The sequence below is a fragment of the Toxotes jaculatrix genome, chromosome 22 (assembly GCF_017976425.1).
Source record: "Toxotes jaculatrix isolate fToxJac2 chromosome 22, fToxJac2.pri, whole genome shotgun sequence".
Taxonomy (NCBI): Eukaryota; Metazoa; Chordata; class Actinopteri; family Toxotidae; genus Toxotes; species Toxotes jaculatrix.
In genome coordinates, this window is record NC_054415.1 from 9,163,034 (window position 1) to 9,174,767 (window position 11,734).

Below are 11,734 nucleotides of genomic sequence, written 5' to 3' on the forward strand. Positions count from 1 at the left end.
AAACTTGATTTTAATTGTAGCCTATGTTGCACTCAGCAAAATCATTTATCTTTTACAAAATTCTTCAAGCAAGAGTTCCTGGAACAACTTGGGAACCTCTGAGTGGCTAAAATCAGTCATTTGAGCAATGGGATGCTGAAGGGGAGATGAAAGCAGGCAGGTAATAGTTTCTTATCTAAGTAAAAGATAAATGGAGAAGCTAAATCATTAAATCCACCTGAGTTCTCCTGGTCAGACGGTTTCATTGAAAGAAACTTGTCCATTAACCGCTGAGTGGGTCAAGCCCGTGGCACTACATTGACCTCTTGTGGCAGAAAATAGAACCTGCGCCTCATGTTCAAAATCAGTCTGGATGGAGGAGACACAGGGATAGGCTCCTTTTCAAGAAACCACGTCAAATACAACTCAACACATACTGAACAAACTGATCACTGTTATTTAACAGATTTTACACAGTACAGTAAACTGGCAAAATGCAATGCTGAAAAATTATGTCTCAATATTTGACATTGTTGCCAAAGTAAAAAAAAAAATAAATAAAAAAATTCTCTCAAATCTCTGTCTGTCTCAATCATTATGATGAGAGAAATAAACTGATGAAGGGTTAAGTGGGATTAAACACTCTCTCTCTCTCTCTCTCTCTCTCTCACACACACACACACACACACAAATGTCACACTTTGTGACAAATCCATTACTGTCTGGTGTTTAAAACATGAACAGAACTGCTGAATCCAGCGCATACAAACCCCTGATCACACGGTGCGGCTTGAACTCGTCTTTTTCAGCTGAATCAGAGGGAGAGTGGGAAAACCAGAGGAGGGTGGAGATTCATGGAAATGACAGCCTTAAGTGACAGCAAGGAAATGACTAGATTTGATCGGTTTATACTGATGTGTCAAATCAGGTCAAATCCCCGTACAGACACACACACGCCTCAGTCCATACACACTTCATATGATAATCTGTGGTTGAAAGCAGTCCTTCCTGTCTCTCTCATACAGACACCAGCAGGCGTCTCTATCGTTTTCTCTCCTCTCTTTCTTTCCCCCACACACACATACAAAAAGCATGACTTAACCACAATGTTGTTTTTTCTTGCCACTCAGTGATAAAAGAGGTCACAGGGCAAATCAGGAAGCAACCAGTACTATTTTTTTTTTTGTCTGTCGGGGGTCATAAGAATAAAAAAAAAACACAGCACAACCACAGCAGCCTTTAAAGTAGCAAATGATTTTATTTCATCTTTAGACAACAAAAAACATTGTGCAGCCCCCTTTATAGTGCCTTATCTAAGGCTTTTGAAACTGTGGATTGTGCAATGTGGGAGCAAAGACTTGTCAGTGTAGGGCTGTCAGAACAGGATATCACATTCAGCAACTGGTGAAAAAACTGAACTTGAAATTGGGTTTTTATTTTACAATCAAGCCTTGGCTTTCCTCGAGGCCTTATGAAGACTTTTATGTCGATGCTGGATTATGGCGATGTTACATACATATATGCCTCTTCTCAGTGCTTACACATGCTGGGTACTGTTTACCACAGAGGATTAAGTTTTATTTCCTTGTCCACTCATAGACTTAATCATATGAAAATCCTTATTTATAAGACTATTCCTGGTTTGTTTCCATCTCACCTACAGATCTACTCCCTATGAGTATGGAAAGACAGTGTCTTGGCTCTCAGGACTTATTCCTACTGTCTGTCCCTAAAGCCCATACTAACTACTAAAAAATGTTATTTAAGTATGCTGCTCGTTCTGCTTAGAACCAGTTGCAAAACTACCTGAATTGTAGGGAGCTGGTCTCACTGGATGTATTTAAAGTAATTTTAAATGACTTGGAGGCAGGCACATCTGGATGTGAATCACACTGCCCCGTTTCAGCCCTGATGCAGATGACTTGTGACAAATATCTGATGCATATTTTTGATATTTCATGATTTTGTTATTCTTTCTTTGTTATTCTTTCTTCTCTCTGGAGTGAAACTAAAGCTGAATAGAACTTTCATAAAACAGTTTTGACATAAGGGTATCCCAGAACTGTTTGAGAACTACTGAATTAGATGAATCATTTACATACCATTGCACATACATACTTGAGAGTGATGGATACACACACACTTACAATCACAGTCACAGATATGCAACACTTACAACCACATACAAATTTGAATATGGATAAGATGTTTACTAAAGAGATAAATGAAAAAAATCATTCATTTTTATTGAAAAAACAAAAGTACATTGAAATTTGTCATGTCACAGAGTGTATTGCTCTCTTGAATAAGACAGTTTGGCTGGTTAAATGCACAGGAATCATTGACAAAGCTATAGAGAGTTGGATGATGATTACAAGAGTGCAGCGGCATAGCCAGTACACCACACACAGTCGCTGTTTCATTTAAATTTGTCCTTCAACAAAGTTAAATTAGTTAGCAACACCATCCAACATATATTTTTACTATGAAGGCAATGGACAAAAAAAGGAAACAAAAACTAAATTAAAAACTATTAAAACTAGCCATCTACATATCCTGGAAATGAAAAATAACAAAAGAAATGACTGTTTAAAAAAACACACCAGCTCACTGCCTGGTGTCTCATGAAAGATTAAAAAATACACAATCAAAAAAAAAAGGACGGACTGCACAACAACAAGATTATTGATTTAACAACAAAGATATGAAATAAGCTTTAACAAGGAAAAGGAAAAATTTAGCTTTGGCAGTATAGTTACTGTCTAAGAGTGATGCAAAAAAAACAACTGATGGTTGAAAATTAGAATTAAAAAGTAAGAGGAAGTCACTACTACATTCAACAAAAGGACACAATCGAGGAAGGATTTATCCTTTAACTGGTACTTTGGTAGATGCTAAATAAATCAAAAAGCCTTTAGAGGAACTGAAAGATTTCAGACTTTGGCTGCGCTCACATAGCAACATTTTCCTGAGCTAATTAAGTAGCCCACTCTCAATCAAGTGTTCTTTATAGTTTTACACTCTCACAGTGCTTTGAAGGACATCATAAGAGCATATTAAGCACCATAAGAGTGCACTGTGCATGCTGTGATAAGAAAATCATACACTGACTTGTTCAAGCTTCTTCCTGGAGGCCAGTTTACACAGTCATAGTGTCTTAAAGCTTAAAAATTTTACTAGTCTGCTTGAATGCATAGGTTTACCTTACAGAGGATCATCTGTGAGAATAAACGCTTTTATAGATTCACCTCATCAAGAAAAGAGGACATCTCTGCACTAGTTTCATAAATGAATAATCCAATTTAAGTCTTGTGTAGACATTTCCATGCCTGATAACCACCACTAGGGGGCAAATGGCAGATGTGAGAAAGCCAATGAATGAAAGAAAGACTGAATGAATATTTGAATGTGTCACCCTCTGTATACACAACTGCTTTGTATCTAAAAATATACAACGTGCCAAAAAAAAAAGAAAAAAAGAAAAAAAAGGTTTAACACTGAGGCAAATGTATGACTAAATTTCACAGCCTATATCAAATTTATGCAGTGTTTGTCAGTGAATGCAAATTTTCTGAAATGGTAACATGGTATGGAGGATTATGATATCATGCCTCATAGTATTTTGCCTCTGTGTTACCCTGAAATCCTTGATCACACTGCCCTTATTGTGGCAGATGTTAAAAGCATAAATCTAGCTCCTTGCTCTCAGTCAAAGACATGAATTCAAAGTACCTTACATCCATCAGTACAAAATTTTGTATAATAAATGTAACCGGTTTTCTAAAACGGAACAAGAGAAGCAAGGAGCTCAGAAACACAAGCCACAATGCTGCTGTAAAGCTCATGACGTTTGGTCATTGTCTCTGCCCGTATCACTTGCTAAAGCATAAGAACCCATCTGGGAATAACTGTAAGAAGGCACTTCTAAAAGGATTTGACAAACTAATTGCATTAGTGTTGCTATGTGGTAAAAATAAAAGGCACAAGACATTAAAGGTGCTATATGTAACTTCTTCATCCTCTCATGTTGGACTGAGACTGGGAGACTGGACGCTTCAATGACTCAGTTTCGCTTCTTGAGGTATAAAGTGGTATCACTAGACAGAAGAGGCCGGGGCTTGCTGGTTACCATGCTAACTTCACAACACATAGATGTCTTTGATATTGCATCAAAATTCCTAGCGTTCAGTTGATAGTTCTAGTTTCTTTTTGATGGTTTTAATCTTAAATACTTACATATAGCACCTTTAAACCATTGGTGTGATACCTTCTTCTTCCTACTGCCACAGGAGTCCTTAGACCCCAGGGGAACATTTGGGGGAAATTTACATTTCTCTCTGAAATATTCTAGGTTCTAGTTTGCCATGAATGTACAGGGAATTACATGACATCTAATCATTTTGGGTTCCAAAACACCAGTTCAGTTCTGCTGTACTGAGAAGATCCAAATCCAGTAGGACAACAGTTTTTAAATTGATCATGAATCAATTCAACCTTCATTTTGTCTTCATCATATTCACGGAACATTTTTCATACGTGTACCTAGGTGTATTTATGCCTACATGTACATTTGTCCATACACGTACTGTACATGTATGCATATTCAAGTGTGTGTGGCTGATTCTGTTCTGTGTGTGGTGCGTGCATGTCAGTTATTGTGTGTGTGTGTTTGTAATGGACCGCGTCTATGTGTATTGCTGTACGTACACTGTATGTTAGATGGGTGCAGGGACCTGTTGCCTTCCATGTCCGGACGGGGAAGAGAATTTCTGAGAGTGCCAGCGAGTCTCCTTGTACACAAACCAGGCGTTTCCCGCCCACACAAACATGTTGAGGTAGCCAAACACCTGCAAGAATAAAGGCATAAAAAACTACAGTTTAGTAATAACAGAAAGCACTTTTAATAAAGATGGACTTGCTATAATATAATGTACCTTGTTTAAAAAGAAGATGTGATAACATTCAAAACAGAACTAAAACACTTTTTTTGAAATTTGATATTTTAATGCGTTTGATATCAGTCACAACCTCACATTCCCAGACAGTTTAAAGATTAAACTATGATCACACATATGTTCACAGAGCTTCAGCCCAGCTGAGCAGAGCACAGCAACAACGTCTGAAGAAAATGAAAGTGCTATTGCTCAGTGTCGCATGACGGTGAGTCAGGCTGACTGATGTTAATGCTGCTGCCTGTAAGTGCAGTATTACATAAAAAGGAGTGATGGGTCACTGCCAGAATCACTGGCACCATTTTTTATTTTTTAGAAATAGCCTTTCTACAGGCCAAATATTTGGATTCGCAGGTCAGAGTAAAGCAAGGGGCTTGAGAGTTGCTGACACCGAAAACAAATGATTTAATTCATCAGTCAGATGGAGCCTCCTAAGGCCATATACAATGTTTTTTCACATACGCATTAGTATGTAAACAGACTTTGAGGTTAAATTATTGGAGTTGTCACTGCTGACAGAGGTTGGTGTGAGGGTAACAAAAAAAAACTTAAACTGTCATCTTGGGGAGCTGCTGTGTATTTCATCTCACCACAGAGATGTTGAGGGTTCGCATGTTGGCGAACTCTGTGACCTCACAGGTGATGTTGCTGCCCTTGCAGAGTGCCAGCGTGGCGCTGATGCCCTCGGTGCCCGTGGCGTCCTTCACATTCTGCAGGCCCTTCGCCCAGGCAGATGAACACACCAGCCACAGGAAGACCAGGATCGCTGTGATCACAAAGTCCTGGAAACGAGGACGGATACTGTATATCAGCTTCGCAGAAAAAAAAGCTGCAAGTCTCTCATTTTCAGTGGCACACAAATCCAAATCTGAAAAGTTTCAGGCTTTGATTGAAGTTTGTGTATTGGAAAACCAGAGAGTAAGATCAATACTCACAAAAATGGGTCCAAAGTCAGAGTCCTTGTAGACATGCATGTAGCCTAAATAAACCAACAGGGCCACCATGCTGTACAGGAAGCAGATGATAGCAATACCCACAAAGAACTCAGCAGAGGAGGCTGAGTCTCCCACCATGTGTGTGGTCGTGACAGAGTGGTTACAAAGAGTGGTGTTTCCCTCGATGAGGGGGACTTGGCTTAACCTGCCCACAATACAAGATGGAGGGTTAAAATCATTGTTTACTCTTATATCTTCAGAGTTTTCTCTAACTGAGCAGTTAAGTGATGACGTTTAACCACTCAAATCACACAAACGTGTAGAGATTCTCACCTAAATGGGTAGTGAAAGCTGGCACTGAGAGTTTCGTTCCTGCCGTCGCCACAGAAGAGAGATACAACGTTCTTCCCTGAGAATCCACCACAGCTTCCGAAAGCAAATATGGCCGTGAGCTGTTTGGACAGAAGCAAGAGAGCGAGAGATGAGGGAAACGCGTCAGCCCTGTTCAGCTTTGGGGGAAAAACATCAGAAAATCAAGAAACTCGAGACACTGGAGACTTGTTAAAGAGGAGAGAGAGTGATATTTAATATATTTTTTCCAATAAACCTACAATACACTGCACATATACTTTTATGTAGAAACAAAAATGAAAATCAATTCATTTTTGTTCCTCCCTGCAAGGATGTTTTCTAGGACAACACAGGTTTGAAAGCAAAGTGTAAAGTCACCACAACCTCAAACCCAGAACAAAGTTGGCAACCAAATGGTAACGTCAGCAGTAAAGAACCCGAGGGATCGACTGATGGCCAGAATCTTTCTCTAACGAACTGGATATGGCTGCTGGACATAAAACGCACCGCTCAACAGTTTTTACAGGATCTGTTTTCTGGGGCATGTTGTTTATTAAAGAGTAAGATTTTCAAGGATTTTAAGGAGGGGATCAGTTCATTAATACATTTAATTAATACTTTTAACTCACACAATCTGAAAAGATGATCAGATAAATGTTCTCTGGACTGCTGTCTTATAAAAATGGGACTTGCATGGTTATACTAATGCTGCCATTCATCTCCTGAATTCTTTCTTGCAGGGGGAGAAAAGCATCTGATTCAGCGTGTAGACCATGTGACACTAATACTCTCCTTACTAAATTCTTTTAGTCAGGGTGGCTGCTACTGAGCTTAACCCTCAAACTGCAGTAGGAGAAACAATGATCGTATAATTCAGCGGGGCTCTGACTCATCCAGACTCTCACTGATATCACTTTACATCATCACGGGTAAAGATGATCTGGCATGAAAATTTGAACTATAACTCACAATACACTGCTGAGGAGGATCTGTGGTCAGAGCGTGGCTTTAACAGCTTTCACACATTCTCTGCACTCATAGCTTGGTATCTCTACCCATCATCGCACATCCTAACTGAGCCTTGTGCTACGGTATGACGCTAATTCAAAGATTTAACGTCACAGAACAGGGCTAAACGCAAAACAGCAGGCATCTTGAACAGCTGTTTGTCTTGCAGATGGACAAGATGCTAATTATACACATGAATTTTCCATTAAAGGAACATAGGAAACAAACTGAGGCCAAGAACGCAGAAGATTATAGAATCATATTTTAATTCCTAGATGCATCTTAAAGCACATAAAGACATAATCTGTTCATACCAGGACACACCAAATCAAAAATGTAGGAAGAAACACTTTCAAGTGATCTCTCAAAGTCTGTTTCATCAGCACCAACGTATGACTCAGACTTACATCCATGAAAAGTGCTTACGACAGTGACAGCTCAACTTTTAGACTTTGGCGTCACACCACAAGACCCACATATGCGCGTACACACACACTTACACACCTCGAGGCCTGCCTCTCTCCAGATGTTTCTCCAGATGTCACTGGCTGCCACTTCCTGTTTTTCTGGCTACACACCACAGTAAGCTGCTTCTCTCACATTCCCGCTTCACAGACTCTGCCACTCTCCCACTACGAGGTCACGGAGCCGCAGCATGAACAACTGCAACAGCCAGCGTGGACCAAACACACACACATCGACATTCTGATGATTCTGTTTATGCTCCACAACTCCGAACAACACAAACACTACACTGCACAAACACGGACAGTTGAGTGTTTTGTCAAGTTTCCAGCATCACAGGTGGCAAAGCATTCTCCAAACAGAGCGACTTCCAAAGACAGTGGACACACAGCGGTATCTTGCCAGAGCTTAGGCCTTTATCTTAGGCATCCCACACATCTGCAAAGCACTGTGCACTAATCTATGAACATTCCTGAGACTGCCAAACAAAATTAAAAGCAGTCCTTACTTAGAATCAAGCTGTGAGACAGCATCATCAATTAGCACGCATAGCAAGCACTCACACAAAGTTAAGTTCCAGGTTCCAGGAGTGAATCTGTTACGAAACAGAATGATTGATTCTGGTGAGAAGGACCTGTAATCCCACTTTAGCTGTAACAAAAAAAAAAATCCTCATGAATCTGAAATCTCTTCTTAGAAAGAGAATAATCAGCAGCCGTCCCTTCACTTCTTACACAGAGGTCACTGAGTCCAGGTCAGTCTGATCAAAACCCCCAAAGCCACTGGAGCATGTGCCCACTTTGCCACTGGGTTTCCTTCACAAGCCTCACAATTCTGGCTCTGCCTCTTTTTTGGCAGAGGGACGTGACACTGTCACAAGTCCAAAAGAAAAAAAAAAAAACAACAGCTTTATCATCATTATTCAACATGTCGAGTGAACCGTGCAGCCTTGCAGCATTTGTTACTCCGAGCTCTCCTTCCTGTTTACTACTGTACGGTAGATAGTATCTAGGGAGGTATGAATGTTTAGGCCAAACCAGTTATGAGCCAAGAAAAATACTTTTACATGTAGAACATTCACACCCAGTTTACATGTTAATGCTGGCATTTAGACAAGGTGGTGGTGACAAACCATCTGTCAGAAACCAGAAATTCATTTATTAATCTGCTGTTTCCATCCAACTGCTGTGTTAATTTTATGTCCATGGAGAAACATGGACCGTACATACACACACACACACTGTTTTGTTTGCTGGCTGAATGCAAAAGATACGAGCTGTGTACAGTACATGCATTGTTTGAACAATAAAGTTTTCATTAATGGAAGATTTGCTGAGCATGGAGGCACCAGCCTCACTGTGATCTCATTGTTTGGTTCATAGAACATCAGAACAACAATATTATTATTATTATGTTTTTTATTAGAGCGTCTTTAAATAATCCACCAAAACTTGTGTTCAAGTATTTAATAATTCTTAGATAAGCCGGGGGTTTTTTAAACAGTGATGTTTTGTAATAAGTAAAATAGTGTTTGTTCAATTACTGCTTGGTATCAGCCTCATTATGCTGATGACACTAACTCCTGGACCCAGTTAATAATGTTTGATGTAGTCATTAGTGCTACAGAGAGGGTGAGGACCCCTGTATTAGCACATAGGAAACCCCCCGGTATTAAATTAGTGCATTTGTGCACACAATTTATCAGCCAGCCCCCTGTGAATATGAAAATATGTTGTGTTGAATAAGGGTTATATAAGGCCAACACAGTGAAACACACACACACACACACAGCCTTGTCCTGAGTCAGATGACTGTTACTGCTGCTCTATAGCTGTGTGTGTGTGTATTATGAGAAAACAGAACAGCTGAGAGAAACTAGCCGAGCTGCATTACTCACACCAGATTTCTCTGACCCAGTTACGCAGAGCAGAACTGATAACTGGACTTTTCATAAGAAACTGTTGCCTCCCATGAAACAAAAACAGGGAGTTTGACTGCGAACGTGTGTGTGTGCGTGGCCAAAGTGTTTCCGTCGTTACTGTGAAGTAAATTATTGGTGAGAGATGCATTAATCTACAACCGTGTCCTCTGAAGGGCAGGCCCCCTGCAACCAGCAAAGCCAACTGCACAGATCTGAGCTAACTTAAGTCAACTTTTCTTTGTCAAAGTTTATCCTCAAATTCAAACTCAGAAATCTCAGTTTTAGAGTGTGTGAATAAGTAAATGGAAGTTAAATGACAGTTAAAACAGTTAATTATTGTCATTATGGGCATATTATTGTGTATTTAACCTTCTGATAAACACTAACAGATTACAGTTCACAGTTTTATTTACTAAATGACTTCACTGTAAACATTTTTATTCTACCTTTTCAGAATGTGATCATGCATGGTGTAAAAACTCGAAGCTGCAGCTGGAAGCAATGTATGAAGACAGTTGCTGTGTGCTTTCTATGAATGTGTGATAAAGTTACAGTCACGTTTGCGTGGTTTAGAATTAGTTTAATCATCTCCATTTTTTAACAAAATCCCCCTGAATCTGATCACTTCGATGATTTTTTTTCTCAACATGGGTGAGAAGGGGAAAATCCAAGGACCAAGAAAAGGACTGCACCTCCCTGTCCTCTGGGTATGACACACACTCACACACATAAACACACACACACATACATACATACAAACACACACATTTCCGTGCATCTAACTTACCCACTCCACCAGTTTAACGAAGCCCAGAGGCTCCTTCAACGGCGACAAGTTCAGCCGAAATCCGGTCATCATGGTTACGCCTCTGATCCAAAATCTTTCTCCAGTTGTTCCTAAACTGTGGATGTTGGTCCAACAGGGAGGAAGAAAGGGGGAGTTGTTTGACAGAATGACGTGGGCTTTACTGCTAACGCTGCAAGAAATGACCACACCAAGTTATTTCAAGTGACCTTTAAGATCAAACTTTGCGCAAAACAAAAGGGAATTCAAATTTAACCATGGAAGCGACTTCATTCTACTCACTGAAAAAAAGGCAGCTCCCCGCGTTTCAAGAACTTTCAACAGCAAACTCGTTAGCTGGGATGGATGTTTTTTGCAGTGCAGCTTGAAAAACGATCGAGCTCCTCGATAAGGCGCTTGGTGATGCGCAAATACGCAGGCGACGAGTGTGCCAAATGACGCTTTGCTTGTGTTCAGAAAGCCTCATGTGTGTTTAGTCACAGGAAGAGGATGCTGAAAGCAAAAGCTATCTAGTGGGTCCCTCACTGCTGCACGATAGTTAAATAAAATACGTGTACTTGCAATATAAGCAACTGATTACCACACAAAATCCACGCAAACCAGCACCAGGAGAATCAGCTCCACACAAAAGTTACAGTGAACTCACTTCTTCTGAGTAAAGGAAAAAAAAAGGCAACGGAAGCGTCCTACAGAGTTTTCATTGGATCCATCCGCTAGAAAACGGAGGCTGCCTCCTCCTTGCTGAGTTTGCAGAAACGCCTCCTTGGCGCTGAGCGGGTCTCATGACTCCCAGAGAAAACCACGGATTCTCAAAATTCTTTCAACTAAGAAAAAGAAAGAGGTTCACCTCAGAGATCAGCGGCTGCCGTGAGTTAAAATTAGTGAAGGGTCATTTCATCCCGAGCGCTAAACTCCTTGATTTGGGGGCCCACGAGACTGAACTTGAACCACCGCTGACTGCACGTTTATTTTAAAATGAAGCCACAGAACAGAGATGAAACTCTTCTTTAAAGATTAAAGGGGGAGACCACCTATTATTAACTGGAAGTAGAATTCCTTAAACATAGACATTTAACACTGAACAAATACATTCAGTGCGTTCTGGTAGATTACTTGAAATGCAGAAGCGGTCTCTAAATAACAAAGATATATTTTAATTCTTTGACACAAATCGGCAAGAAATATATACTAATACTATTATATCTGCAATGAGCTAATATTAGACTCTGCAGTGAACTGGCCTATTCAGCTGAATAATGTGAAAAGAGGTGTTTCGTTTCCCTCCCCAGGTGAATGTTTCAGTTCTGTTTCACCTCTC

At 40.2% G+C, this 11,734-nt stretch overlaps 1 protein-coding gene across 2 annotated transcripts; it reads right to left on the reverse strand.

Annotated features, from left to right (window-relative positions):
* Positions 1 to 2,200: 2,200 nt before the first annotated feature.
* sypl1 (synaptophysin-like 1) lies at positions 2,201 to 10,977 on the reverse strand. 2 transcript variants are annotated; one of them, XM_041030039.1, is made up of 6 exons: positions 10,699 to 10,977; positions 10,399 to 10,513; positions 6,200 to 6,318; positions 5,867 to 6,071; positions 5,522 to 5,713; positions 2,201 to 4,826 (listed from the first exon to the last, which is right to left on the reverse strand). In XM_041030039.1, the coding sequence occupies exons 2-6, from the start codon at positions 10,468 to 10,470 to the stop codon at positions 4,695 to 4,697; spliced, it is 720 nt and encodes a 239-aa protein (XP_040885973.1). In that variant the 5' UTR covers positions 10,471 to 10,513; positions 10,699 to 10,977; the 3' UTR covers positions 2,201 to 4,694. The 2 variants fall into 2 exon arrangements, with proteins under 2 accessions (XP_040885973.1, XP_040885972.1); XM_041030038.1 differs by having other exon boundaries at positions 10,399 to 10,588; positions 10,699 to 10,797.
* Between the last annotated feature and the right edge of the window lie 757 nt (positions 10,978 to 11,734).

What these genes read in the sequence shown, in the direction of transcription:
- sypl1 (XM_041030039.1), bottom strand. Translation starts at nt 10,470, where the DNA reads ATGATGACCGGATTTCGGCTGAACTTGTCGCCGTTGAAGGAGCCTCTG. An exon ending in TCGTTAAACTGGTGGAGTGG is followed by an intron (nt 6,319 to 10,398) that starts GTAAGTTAGATG and finishes CTGTCCAAACAG; the next exon opens with CTCACGGCCATATTTGCTTT. An exon ending in GAACCCTCAACATCTCTGTG is followed by an intron (nt 4,827 to 5,521) that starts GTGAGATGAAAT and finishes TTATTCTTGCAG; the next exon opens with GTGTTTGGCTACCTCAACAT.